Source organism: Mesoplodon densirostris, chromosome 19, assembly GCF_025265405.1.
Source record: "Mesoplodon densirostris isolate mMesDen1 chromosome 19, mMesDen1 primary haplotype, whole genome shotgun sequence".
In the NCBI taxonomy this organism is placed as follows: domain Eukaryota; kingdom Metazoa; phylum Chordata; class Mammalia; order Artiodactyla; family Ziphiidae; genus Mesoplodon; species Mesoplodon densirostris.
Genome location: NC_082679.1, coordinates 59,759,297 through 59,773,795, shown reverse-complemented (window position 1 = coordinate 59,773,795; position 14,499 = coordinate 59,759,297). Strand labels below are relative to the sequence as shown.

At 43.6% G+C, this 14,499-nt stretch overlaps 1 protein-coding gene across 1 annotated transcript in view; it reads right to left on the bottom strand.

Moving 5' to 3' along the window:
* Nucleotides 1-929: 929 nt before the first annotated feature.
* The window catches only part of HSD17B2 (hydroxysteroid 17-beta dehydrogenase 2), a 70,297-nt gene continuing 56,727 nt past the window's right edge, over nt 930-14,499 (bottom strand). The window contains exons 4-5 of the mRNA XM_060085406.1: nt 6,517-6,654; nt 930-1,291 (exon numbers count right to left, since the gene is read on the bottom strand). Of these exons, the coding sequence (XP_059941389.1) occupies nt 930-1,291; nt 6,517-6,654 (500 nt within the window). The remainder of the gene's footprint in view (nt 1,292-6,516; nt 6,655-14,499) is intronic.

The following is a 14,499-nucleotide window of genomic DNA, read 5'->3' as shown; positions in this document are numbered from 1 at the left end:
TCTCTCTCTTCTGCCTCTCCTGGCAAGCAGTGGAGTCCAACCTGGGTTTCAATTCTAGCTCTGCCTTTTGTTAGCTGTGTGACAATGAACTAGGAACTTAACTTCTCTGATCCTTAATTCCCTTACCTATGAAGTAGGGGTGAAGATTCCTACCTGCATTCTCAAATGAGAACTAGATGAGAGAATATCTGAAATGTATTCAGTGTAAACACCCAATTAATGCTCTCCATGGTGATCATTTCCACCCTGTAGTAAGTCCTACTGAAACCTCACAACCCAGACTGAGACTCAAACCCGCCATCTTTTAACTGAAATCGCACACCTGGTCTCACGACTTAATGAAGCTCAGGTTCTTTATGTCTCATCACAGAAGGAATTCAATGAGAGACAAAGTGATAGGTAAGAAGTAGATCTACTGAGAGAGATACACACCCCATAGACAGAATTTGGTCCATCTCAAAAGGCTTGAGAGCACCCCAAAATATGGGGTGGTTAGTTTTTATGCACTGGGTGATTTCATAGGCTAAGGAGCGGGAGGATTATTCCAACTATTTCGGGGAAGGGGTGGGGATTTCCAGGAGTTGGGCCACCGCCTACTTTTTGGCTTTTTATGGTCTGCCTCAGAACTATTATGGCGTCAGTGGGTGTGTCATTTAGCTAATGTATTACAGTGAGCGTATAATGAGGCTGAAGTTCCACTGGAAGTTGAATCTTCTGCCATCTTGGGCTTAGTCTGTTCTAACCAGTTTTACGTCATATGCTCAAGGTCTATGTCATTCTTTTCAAGTTTGTGCCCTGCTCCCTTCCCTTCTGTCTCACTATTCAACCAACAGAGTTCACAGGGGCTGCAAGGTAGGAAACCACAACTTTAATGGGAAGCTCGAGATTCCCTTTCATTCCAAGACTCTTAACATTTCCCACTGATTTGCCTACATGGCCTCATTCTTCCAGTTAGTCATGCTTAACACTCTGGGCATGCTCTTTCCATGGCTGTGCATTTTTTTGCTAAAATAATCAAATATGCCAGTAGGACTAAAGGAAACAAAGCAGAGCCACAGATAAGACATTTTCCCTGGTGCATAAAATGCAAAGGGGCTCTTAGCAGTGATGGCATGCTGGACGTCCAGGAGCACTGGGGAGACATCCATTACAGAGTAGGTTTGCAAGAACATGAGAAAATTGCGTTCCCTAAGGATATAATCCTGGCCGTAGTCCTCTTGCACGTCAGGGGTGAGGTGGTCCAGGATGTTTTTCTCCAGCTTGTCCCACATGTCACTCGTGCCTGTGATGTCTGAGATGCAAGAAAAAAAAGAGAGGCTCAGATGCTGGAAAGGCTAAAACAGGCATGTCCTACCCCTAATTGGGAAGAAGGCCCTTGTGAATTGGCTTCTGTTGGGAAGGACATTCCAAATGCCTTTTACAGTATGTGCTTTATAATGGCAATTCTATTCTTTTAAACATACATACAGAACAGTGCACAGATGAATAGGTTTCCACAAACCGAATAGCTCATGTAACCAGCAACCAGACCAAGAAAAGGACAAACCAGCCTCGGCCACCTTCCCAGGAGCCACTGTCAGATGAATAGAGTAGAGTAGCTTTGCCTGACTTTAGATACATGCATACATGGATGCATGTATTGTGTAGTCAGTAGCTTTCCATTCTGTAAATATGCCATAAATTGTTTATCTATTATACTATGATGGGCGTTTGGGTTGTTTTCAATTTGAGGCTCTTACAAATAGTGCTGCCACAAACATTCTAGTACATATCTTTTCATGACTATTATATACAATATAAAATATAATGTATATAATATATATTATCTATACAATATGTATATACCTACATATATACATACACATATAATTTTTTAAAATATAGCAGTAACGCCTGCTTCTGTGTATAAAATTAAATATATAATGTTGGGAGTTTCCTGGTGGCCTAGTGGTTGGGATTCTGGGTTTCCACTGCCATGGCCTGGGTTCAATCGCTGGTCAGGGAAGTTCCCACAAGCCATGTGGCCAAAAAAAGGTTAAAAAAATATGTAATGTTGAGCATCATGCTATCATTTTTTTTAAGTCTTTCTTGAATTTGTGACAGTGTTGCTTCTATTTTATGTTTTTGGTTTTTTGGCCCCAAGGTGTGCGGGATCCTAACTCCCTGACCAGGGATAAAACCCATACCCTACCCCTCCCATCCCCCCAACCCTGCCCCGGCACTGGAAGGTGAAGTCTTGACCACTGGACCACCAGGGAAGTCCCTCATGTTATCTATTTAATAAATATAATTTTAGGGCCTCCCTGGTGGTGCAGTGGTTAAGAGTCCGCCTGCCGATGCAGGGGATACGGGTTCGTGCCCCGGTCTGGGAGGATCCCATATGCCGCGGAGCGGCTGGGCCCGTGAGCCATGGCCGCTGGGCCTGCGCATCCGGAGCCTGTGCTCCGCAACGGGAGAGGCCACAACAGTGAGAGGCCCGCATACCGCAAAAAGAAAAAAAGAAAAAAAAAAAAAAAGGAAATAAATATAATTTTAATTTCATTTTAAATAATACATTAAATTTTAACATAAATTATATGTGATTAAATATATAACCACATATTTAATATAGAAGTAAATTCTTGCTTATATAAAATCTAATAGTATCTATATATTTACTTTAAAATATAGTAGCAATGGCTGCTCATTATATAAATAATGAATAATAAGGGGGTGCATATGTTTTTAAAATTAATCTCCTCTGAGGAAACTTACAGTATTGTGTGTCATTCTACACTCCCTCCTTGCTCATACAAATATATAGATATGTTTGGCTTTGGCTTAATTTTATTTTACCAGGAACACACAAAAAGGATCATACTATAAGTATTTTCCAGGAATTTGCTTTTTTGTTTGTTTGTGGGTTTTGATTTTTGTTTGTTTGCTTAGTAATGAATCACAGACCTGCCTCCTGGTCAATGGCTATAGTTTTAAACCAGAGCAGCAGAATTTTCCATTGAGCAGCTTTTAGTCACCATTTCTCTATCAAAGGACTTGCCAGTCGTTCCTAGGTTTCACCATTTCAGGGAACGCTGCCGTCACCAGCTTTGCACAATGTATCCTTTTGTTTTTCGGCGTTCACTTCTTTAGGCTACAGTCCCCAAAGGGTGGCTGTCTGGTCAAAAAACACATTCATTTTGAATTTTAATAGCTAGTGCCAGATTACTTTCCAGAAAGGTTGCAGCAACCCACACTCCCTCCCACAAAGTGTGTGATTGCTCAGGGATTGCTGTGGGGATGAATCTTTGCTAGCTTGGGTGACTCCTGGATACCAGGACTGCAGGGGAGCCTCACTATGAAATGTAAGCCAGTGAAATCCAATTATACTCATGGAAATGCAAAGGGAGTTTCAATCGCTCATTTCTCTTTATGAAGGCATGACCATACTCAAAGAAATGATTACCCTGACAGTTACTACTCCAGAGGCTTCTGCATCTTAAAAAACATGTTTGCATGGACTATTGTTCCTCCAGCTACTTCTGCCCCAGTCTCTACTCTCACAGGGGATTCCTTTTCCTCTCGACTTCCTCCCTCTTTAAACACCTCATGGACTTTCTAATCACTCTTGTGCCTACCCTGTCCAAAATCCCCAAAACTCTCTTTATTGATGACAAAGCCACCACCCTTTCGTCAGCCTTCATCTGCCATTTTTGACACACATTTGCCCATCCCCTGCCACTTCGGGGCTACACACAATAAAACTGGCAAGATGACATGGATCCAAATCCCATCTCTGCCTCATATCAGCACTGTGGCTTGAGAAATTCCTTAACTTCTCTGAGCCTCGGTTTTCTACCCATAAGATGGGAATATTATAATGCCTACCTCATAGGTGAGGATAAAGTGAGATTGTACACAGAAAGTCTTAAAATCTGCGAAGCGTGCAATATGCTTGAGCTAGTTTTTATTGCAGGGTACCCAAAAAATCTGATATGTTTCCCTGAATGTCTTCAGGAGCTCTTTGTGTCCCTAAAGATTCCTTTCCTCATCCCCCACTTCAAATGTCATTCTCCAAACTTAAGTCCTCAGCCCTCCACCATCTGGCCTCTCGCCTTTAGAGAGACCATCAAATATCAGCTTTAAACTGACATCCTGATATAAAAGAAAGAACCAGGCTCTGCACCTAGGGATCTGGTTTCAAATTCCCCACCATCGTGGTGTCACAGATGTCCATGCTGAGCTACATATTACCCATCCTACTTCAGTGTCCTCACCTGATGAATGATGTCAATTAAACCTACTCCTCAGGGCTGTGATGCAGATTAAGACATATATGGTATACAATGGAATATTACTCAGCCATAAAAAGAAATGAAATTGAGCTATTTGTAATGAGGTGGATGGACCTAGAGTCTGTCATACAGAGTGAAGTAAGTCAGAAAGAGAAAGACAAATACTGTATGCTAACACATATATATGGAATTTAAGAAAAAAAAATGTCATGAAGAACATAGGGGTAAGACAGGAATAAAGACACAGACCTACTAGAGAATGGACTTGAGGATATGGGGAGGGGGAAGGGTAAGCTGTGACAAAGTGAAAGAGCGGCATGGACATATATACACTACCAAACGTAAGGTAGATAGCTAGTGGGAAGCAGCCGCATAGCACAGGGAGATGAGCTCGGTGCTTTGTGACCGCCTGGAGGGGTGGGATAGGGAGGGTGGGAGGGAGACGCAAAAGGGAGGGGATATGGGAACATATGTATATGTATAACTGATTAAATTTGTTATAAAGCAAAAAATTAAATTAAAAAAAAGACATATATGGAAAGGATGGGAGTAAAATTGGAATGATAATTAAGGAAACAATTTGGAATTATCCAATAAAGTTGAAGATAATTAAAATCTATGATCCAGTCATCCCATTCCTGGGTATATGTCATAGGAAAAATCACACACACATACGCCACAGTAGGTGTGCCAGAAGGTCCACAGCTGAATTGTTCACAGTTGTCCAAAAGTGACCCAAATATCCCATCGATAGTAGAAAAATTGTGGCATATTCACAGAATACTAGCAATGAAAATGAATGAACTACAGCTACACACAATATAAATGAATTGTGAAAACATAATGTTTGGTGAAAGAAGCCAGACGCAAAAAAATACATACACATTGATTCCATTTAAAGTTCAAAAACCAGTAAAGCCAAACTATTGTTTGGGGATGCAGGTATGCATGGAACATTGTCAAGAACAGCAAATAAATGAATGTTACAAAAAGTATGACAGGTTACCTGTTGCAGGGAGGAGAGGGCTAAAACTGGAGAGGACCATGTGAGGGCTTCTGAGAGCTGGCAATGTTTTATTTTTTGATCTGGATGTTAAGTACATGAATTTTTATAATATTGATAATTTATTAAACTATGTGTGTATATGATATATTTCTCAATTTAAAAAATAAGATCAACAATATCAGGAAAGAATGTAAGGAAAATGGCTAGTGCCTGGTAAGAACGGCTGCCCAAAATGCTAGCTATGACAATTTCAGTGAGTCCTTGAAACTGTGACTTAACTGCAGGGTTGTTCTCTGGTCCAAAGGGAATCTTGCATCTGTGTGTTGGAAGTCTTCGTTGGCTGTGTCACCAAACTCTCAATCCTCCTGCCCGGTTCAGATTCAAATTCATCATTCTCCCCTTCCACTAGCTGTCAGGCAGCTTTTTGTGCTCTGTCTCTCAGGCTGCCATATTCGGCATCATCTTTGACCCACCCTCCTTCCCCGTCAACTCCCCTCAACTCTCCTACCTGCCCAGGGAGTCCCCAAGTTGGAAACCCCTCTCAAGACTTCACCTTCCCTCCATTCCTACTGCCCTGGTCCCGCCTCTCAACCTGAGTGGCCCAGGTCTCTTTCCCTTGGTTTTCTTCCCAGATGAGCCCTTTCACCGAGTCTTCGTGCTCCTCCTGGACAACTCTGGGAGATCCTGGCTGCTAAATGCTTCAAGACAAAGTTCTGCTTTTCTTTTAGATTTTTATCTGGTGCATTTGGGTTAATATTCAGACCTCTAGGGTTTGTTCTTTAGTGTGTTAGGCATCCCTCCCAGTGTGTGGTCTTTTATTAGATAGGCTCTTTTACATCTTCATTTAGATCACCAATTACTTGGTTGATGACCCAGAACTAAGGACTGAGCCATGGGGGTCGTCTACATCTGCTCAGAGTCCAGAAATTCAGGGAGCGGAGAGGAGAGGATGGCCATCTCCTCCCGGGATAGAAGGATATGGGTCATGTCCTTCAGAGGGGAGGAGGTTGTGTTTGAAAAATACATAACATCAAAACTTAATTCCTTGGTGAAAGGAGGCAGGGGAGCAACCGTACATTGCAAAACCTGGCACCTGCCCCTCTATGCTTAGAAGCCCACCCATCCCAACCCCTCTTTGGTCCACCACTGAGGGGTTTGGCTTGAACTCTGTCAAAACAAAGGACCTTCAGCATCCCTTCCAGAATGAATATTGCAGGGCTCTTGGGCTCAGACACCTACTTGTTCGGAAGCCTCCAGGCTGGATGACAGAGACTTTAACTCCCCATTTGGATAGCTCTTGTCTCATGACTGCTGAAAACATGGTCAGAGCTGCCTTGGATGAGCTATAGGCTGCCATCTTCTCCATTGGAACCCCTCCTATGGGAATAATGGGAGAAAAAAAAATCAGGTCTGATGTTTTCATTTGTTCATCCACTAAGTATTTAGATGGCACCTACTTCATGCCAGGAACTGGTATCAGTGGTGACTAAGGCAGAGAAAGGAAGACGAAGGCCCTCTGTATGCAGGTGAATGCATATTCTTGGTCACTCACTGTCTGGCTTCCTTTGCTTTTGCTTTCCATGCCTGCTTCATCACAGCTGGTCCAATGGCAAACCAAGTATAAGGCTCAATCTCTCCCAGCTTCTAAGCTAAATGTGATTTAGGTGGGATAAAGAGCATCTGCCCCAGCCTCTGACCTTCCAGTTTGGCCAACCTACATTCTGAGATTCTGGGTGGACATATCTTTGGGGAAGTGGGGGCAGAGTGGGCACTGTTCTCTCCATTACAGAACTTGTAGTTGAACAAATTGGGTTTAATACTTGTTGCAACAAGGAGTAACACGTGCCATAGGGAACCGTGGAGCATCTCTGTAAGGGGGTATGAGCAGTCAGAATGGCTGTCATCAAAACGTCTATAAGTAAGAAATGCTGGAGAGAGTGTGGCAAAAAGGGAACCCTATTACACTGTTGATGGGAATGTAAATTGGTGCAGCCACTATAGAAAACAGTATGGAGATTACTTTAAAAACTAAAAAAAGAGCTACCATACGATCCAGGTATCCCACTCCTGCATATGTATCCAGAAAAGATGAAAACTCTACTTTGAAAAGATACATCATACACCCCAATGTTCATAGTAGCACTATTTACAATAGCCAAGACATGGAAACAACCCAAGTGCCCATCAACAGACAGTTGGCTTAAGAAGCTGTGGTATATACATATACCATATATATGAAATGGAATAGTACTCAGCCATAAAAAATAATGAAATATTGCCATTTGCAGCAGTATGGATGGACCTGAGACTATTAGTGAAGTAAGTCAGACAAAGACAAAATTATATATCACTTATAGGTGGGATCTAAAAAATACTACAAATGAATCGATATACAAAACAGAAACAGACTCACAGACATAGAAAACAAACTTATGGTTATCAAAGGGGAAAGCAGGGGGAGAATAAATTAGAAGTTTGGGATTAACAGTTACAAGCTACTATACATAAACTAGATAAGCAACAAGGGTTTATTGTATAGCACAGAGAACTATATTCAATATCTTGTAATAACCTATAATGAAAAATAATCTGAAATATATATATGAATTACTTTGTTGTATACCTGAAACTAACACAATATTGTAAATCAACTAAACTTAAAAAAAAAAAAAACAACTCAGTAGACAAATTAGATGGTAGTTCAAACACAGTTGAGAATTTGTTACCTAAAAGCTATATCTGAGGAAATCACTAGGGATACAGAGAAAGTGGAAAATAGGAAAGAGAGGTATGGTAGGCAGAATAATGGTCCCTCAAAGATGTCCAGAGATGTCTCTGGAACATATGAATATGTTAGATTATATGGAAAAGGGGGAACTGAGGTTGCTAATCAACCTTGAGATCATGAGCTTAGCCTGGATTATCCAGGTGGGCCCAATGTCACAAGGGTCCTTATAAGTGAAAGAGAGGAGAGAACGGCGTTGGAATGAGAGAGATGGCCCGATGTTGCTGCTTTAAAGACAGAGAAATGGGACCATGAACCAAGAATGCAGGCAGCCTCTAGAACCTAGAAAAGACAAGGAAATGGATTTGCTCGTAGAGCCTCCAGAAGGAATTCAGCCCTGCCAAAACACTGGTTTTAGCCCAGTGAGACTCATTTCAGATTCTGGCCTGTAGAACTGTAAAATAATAAATTGGGGGTTAAAAAAAAAGAGGGTGGGGCTTCCCTGGTGGCGCAGCGGTTGAGAGTCCACCTGCCGATGCAGGGGACACTGGTTCGTGCCCCAGTCCGGGAAGATCCCACATGCCACGGAGCGGCTGGGCCTGTGAGTCATGGCCGCTGAGCCTGCGCATCCGGAGCCTGTGCTCCGCAACGGGAGAGGCCACAGCAGTGAGAGGCCCGCATACCGCAAAAAAAAAAAAAAAGAGGAAGGACTTATTCTAGGGCTGGGGGCAGATGCTCTTTATTCCACTTGAATCACATTTCTTTTAGAAGCTGAGAGAGATTGAGCCTTAAACTGCGTCTCTCATTGGACCAGCTGTGAGGGATGAGCTATGGAAGGCAGAAGCAAAGGAAGCCAGAAAAGTGGTGTGACCTTACTTGGAATAAGGTTCTCTGCAGATGTAATTAAGGTACAAATCTCAAGATGAGACCTTCCTGGATTAGGATGGGTCCTAAATCCAATGATGGCTGTCCTTGTAAGAGACAGAGAAAGAGAAGACACAAAGAAACAAGGGAGCAGACCATGTCAAGATGGAGACAGAGATTTGAGCAATGCTGCCACAAGCCTAGGAATGCCTGGGGCTACAGAAGCTGGGACAGGCAAGGAGGCGTTCTCCCTTACAGCCTTCAGAGCGAGGTGGCCCTGCCAGCACTTTGATTTCAGAACTTCTGACCACCAGAACTGTGACAGTATAGATTCCTGTTGTTTTAAGCCACTAATTTGTTACGGCAGCCCTAGGAAATGAATACGGGTGTGTTCCTGGTGTCCTTTCACTGGAAGACACGAGATTATGAAGGGGTTCAGAGCACTCAGGAGACCTCATGGGGAACCCAGGATGACTGAGCCCATGACATTAAGGGTCCCAGGTTTGGCAAAGATTTCCCTGGTCAAAGAAGCATCCACTGGCTGAATTGATAAATAAAGTGTGATACAGCCGTACAATGGAATACAACTCAGCCATTAGAAGGAATGAACTTGATACACACAACAGCATGGATGAGTCTCAAAATAATCATGGTGAAAGAAAGAGCCGGACAAAAAAACAGTATGTATTTTATGATTCCATTTATTTATAGTTCTAGAAAATGCAAACAAATCTATAGTGATAGAATGGATCAGTGGTTACCTGCTGGGGGGCCAGGGTATGTGTTAGAATGGGGGACAAGGAAGTCGGGGGAATGAAGGTCATGTTCACTATCTTGATTGTGGTGATGGATTCCTAGGTACATATCTATGGACCTTGAGGGCATTATGCTAAGTAAAGTAAGTCAGACAGACAAAGACAAATACCATGGGATCTCCCTTATATGTGGAATCTTTAAAGAAACTACAGGGTTTCCCTGGTGGCGCAGTGGTTGAGAGTCCTCCTGCCGATGCAGGGGACGCGGGTTCGTGCCCCGGTCTGGGAGGATCCCACATGCCGCGGAGCGGCTGGGCCTGTGAGCCATGGCCACTGAGCCTGCGCGTCCGGAGCCTGTGCTCCGCAGCGGGAGAGGCCACAGCAGTGAGAGGCCCACGTACCGCAAAAAAAAAAAAAAAAAAAAACACTACAAAAAACGCTAACTCATGGATACAGAGAACAGATTGGTGATTACCAGAGGTGAGGGGTGGGGTGCTGGGGAAATGCATGAAGGAGGTCAAAAGGTACAAACTTCCAGTTATAACATAAATACATTCTGAGGATGTAATGTGCAACATACTGACTATAGTTAACAATACTGTGTTGTATATTTGAAAGCTGGTAACAGTAAATTTTTTTTTATAAATTTATTTGTTTATTTATATTTTTTATTTTTGACCGTTGGGTCTTTGTTGCTGCGCATGGGCTTTCTCCAGTTGCGGCGAGCGGTGGCTGCTCTTTATTGTGGTGTGCGGGCTTCTCATCGCGGTGGCTTCTCTTGCTGAGGAGCATGGGCTCTAGGTGCATGGGCTTCAGTAGTTGTGGCTCGTGGGCTCTAGAGCCAGGCTCAGTAGTTGTGGCGCTTGGGCTTAGTTGCTCCATTGCATGTGGGATCTTCCCGGACCAGGGCTCGAATCCTGTGTCCCCTGCATTGGCAAGCAGATTCTTAACCACTGTGCCACCAGGGAAGTCCAAGAGAGTAAATCTTAAAAGCTCTTATCCCAAGAAAAAAAATTGTAACTGTGAAGTGATGGATGTTAACTAACCTTATTGTGGTAATCATTTCGCAACGTATACATACAGCAAATCATGTGGTACACCTGAAACTAATACAATGTTATATGCCAATTATAGCCCAATAAAACTGGGGGAAGGGAATATAGGCATTGAAGTAGAGATACCTACCATAGCTAATGTCAATTATCATCATTATTCTTACATGATTATTGAAGCTTTGGTCTGGGACTTCCCTGGCGGTCCAATGCAGTGGGCACGGGTTTCATCCCTAGTGGGGGAACTAAGATCTCACATGCCGCGTGCGGTATGGCCAAAGTGAAAAAAAAAAAAATTTGATCTGGTTCACATAACTTCCGTTTGAGAAAAACTATCCTTACCTCCCTGTCTTTGTAGGAAGGCTGTCAGTCAATGGTTCTGTCCTCATTCAGAGAGCAGCCTGACCGATCATAATACCCCACCCCCTGGACCCGGAGATTGGTTTGGGGCTGGGCACGTGACCTCAGCTGAGCCAGAGTCCTGATCTAGATCTTGGAAGGGAGATGCTTTCATGGTTTATTCCTGGCTACTTAAGTGTGATAATGGTGCAACACCGGCACTCCCAGGGGCCATTTCTGCCCCCACACAGGAGAAGAGAAGCAAAGGGACGCAGAGGAGCGAGAAGGGAGTTCAGAAAGCTGGAGGTAGGGGTTGAGGACGGAAACGGGGAGTGGAGGTGGGGGAGGGTTACGATGGCTCGAAACTTGGCTGCCAACAGTCGGTGATCTAATCAACTCCTTCTCCCTTCTTTAAGTCAGTCTGAGGTTTGGGCCTGTCACTTAAAAGGAAGAGTCCTGAGGCTTAACTGGTGAAATTTCAGTATAGTATCTGGCATCAAACATTCAGCTCTGGTTCCCAGCTTGTCACGTAGGACCAGCTGATTCTTATTTAAGTGATTTGTAGTTTCACCAAATCTTAAGAGTTCAAAATCCAATTCCTTCCTTTGACTGGGGAGAAGGGCCAAAGAAGTTAAAGCAACCTGTTCAAAGTTTTAACCCAGTCTGTGTGGTTAGACTATTCTCATTTCTCCACGGTTTTTAGAGGTGAGGTGAACTTGGCCAGTTGGAAGGAAGGTTAGCAGAGGGCAGCAGTTAAAGAGCCAGCTTCTGGAGCCAACACTGCCTGTGTTCAAATCCCAGCTCTGCCATTGATTAGGAAAAGCAGTTAAAGTTAGGAAAACCAGTTTATGTTTATGTGCCTGTCTTTTAATCTGTAAATTAAATAATGATAATACATGTATCACAGGGTTGTTGTGAAAGTTAAGTGAATTAATATATTAGAACAGTGTTTGACACAAAGTGAGCTCCCTATTAGACCTTCCTATTATTTGCCAAGGCACTGGGATTTTTAAAAGCTCCCCCAGGTGATTCCAACAGGCAGATAGGGTTGTTAAACACTTCTAGAGAACATCTATGATTTTTTTCCATTTATTTCTGTCCTCTGGACATGTAAATATTAATACAGCTTGGGCTCTGGAAAAACTGAGATCTCTGTTTTGGTTGTGGAAGTTGTGATCTCAGAAGTTGGATAGTGACCTGGCAGTGCTGTTTGATCCTTGATCCAAGTCTCACAGATGTGGGGCATAAGGTGTGTTGTGTTTCAAGAGACTGAAATTAAAAGAGACTTTCTAGTGCTATGCTGGAAGAAAGTTTTTTTGTCTATATGTTTGGTTTTGCTTGTTTGTTTTTGAGCTACATATGCCTTGGTCAAAATGTATTTCCTTTAAATTATGTTGAGCGAAAGCTGGTGTCAAATTCTGTATGATTCCATTTATATAATATTCTTGAAAGAAAATTACAGAGATGGAGAACAGATTCGTGGTTGCCAGGAGTTGGGGATGGGGTGAGTGTGTGGATGTGGCCATAAAAGGGGTATCTCAGGATCGTTATGGTGCTGGAACCGTTCTGTATTTGATTGTGTTCATAGTTACAGGAAGCTATACATAGGATAAAACTGCACAGACCGGGCCTCCCTGGTGGCGCAAGTGGTTGAGAGTCCGCCTGCCGATGCAGGGGATACGGGTTCGTGCCCCGGTCTGGGAGGATCCCATATGCCGCGGAGCGGCTGGGCCCGTGAGCCATGGCCGCTGAGCCTGCGCGTCCGGAGCCTGTGCGTCCGGAGCCTGTGCTCCGCAACGGGGGAGGCCACAACAGTGAGAGGCCCGCATACCGCAAAAAAAAAAAAAAAAAAAAAAAAAAAAACAAACAAACAAAAAAAAAAACTGCACAGACCTATAAACACACACACATAAATGGGTGCAGATATAACTGGTGAAATCTGAATAAGTTCTGTGCATGGTACCAATGGCGTTGACATCGTACTGTAGTTATGTAAAATGTTATCATTAGGGGAGTCTGGATGAAGGGCGAACAGGACTTCCCTGTACATTTCCTTGCAGCTTCCTGTGAGTCTATAATTATTTCCAAATAAAAAGTTTAAAAACGCATACTCCCTTTAAGACACGCTTAGGTGGCTTCCCTGGTGGTGCAGTGGTTAAGAATCCTCCTGCCAACGCAGGGGACATGGGTTCGAGCCCTGGTCCAGGAAGATCCCACATGCCACAGAGCAACTAAGCCCGTGAGCCACAACTACTGAGCCCGCGCACCTAGAGCCTGTGCTCCACAACAAGAGAAGCCACCGCAATGAGATGCCTACGACGACGAAGAGTTGCCCCCACTCGCCGCAACTAGAGAAAGCCTGCGTGCAGCACCAAAGACCCAACGCTGCCAAATTTTTTTAAAAAGAAAAATTAAAATTAAAAAAAAGACACGCTTAGGTCAGGAGAACTGCCTAGCTCCCATGTAGGCCTTTGGCCATACCGAGGTCATAAGGTCTCCTAACATTTTGGTAAATAAAACTAAAAAAATAAGTTTATTGAAGTTTAGCATGGGAGGCCCCAAAATCAAGGCCTAGCTAATTTGAAATGTTAAAACATGAGAGAAGCGCCCTAAGCAAGCTAGAGCTTCTGAAACATTTTCTGCCAAGGCCGCAACCAAATTTAAAGTGATGATATACTTCTTCCTCACTCCATTCCACGCTCACCCCCATCACTGATGGACGTGGCTAATGCAAAGGCAAAACTTTGCCCTTAGAGCAGTACTTGCTTAGGAGGTACCAAAACTGAATGCTGGGGTTCCCTCCAATCGATTCTAAGTAGCCAGTGCTGGTAAATGGCTCAGAATATGGGGTGACCTTGTTATTCAGCGACTTAGTGGAACACCCAGTCAACAATGGGACGTGTTTTACCAACCACGTACAGACCTATGGACTCTTTCCATCCTTCATAACTGCAAATCATCTAGCCCTACTTGGTGTAGCTACCATGAAGGCAGCATCCCCCCCCTCTTCTAGAACATACCAGTCCCCCCGACCCAGCTTTTCTGCCTCAGGGAACTACTCAGTAAATCGGTTCCCTGGCAAGAATAAACTCAGCATTCATGTTTCTGATCACTCTGGTGGTCCTTGTCTTTCTGGTGGTCCTTGTTTTGACCTTATGGCCTTGGCCGTGGCTAACACGGAGGGAAACTTGAAGTTACACTCCTGGAGCTTACAGAATTGTGAGGCCCTTTCCTCACAGCCCCCTCAGGGGGCTCGGTCCTGGTCTTTGCCTGACTCCTTTGGTGTGGCATAAGCAACAAATTAGTAACATTTCCCAAGGTTCTAGCATTCAAATGTTCTTGATGTCCTCTGAGGTAACACAGGGCCTCAAGACACTCCTCCTAGCCATAATGATCAGCACCTACCAGGAGATCCTCTTGTTCCTGACCTAAAGCTAACATATGACCATATAGGAATTATGGGGAAAAAAGGGCTTTCCAAGCGAGT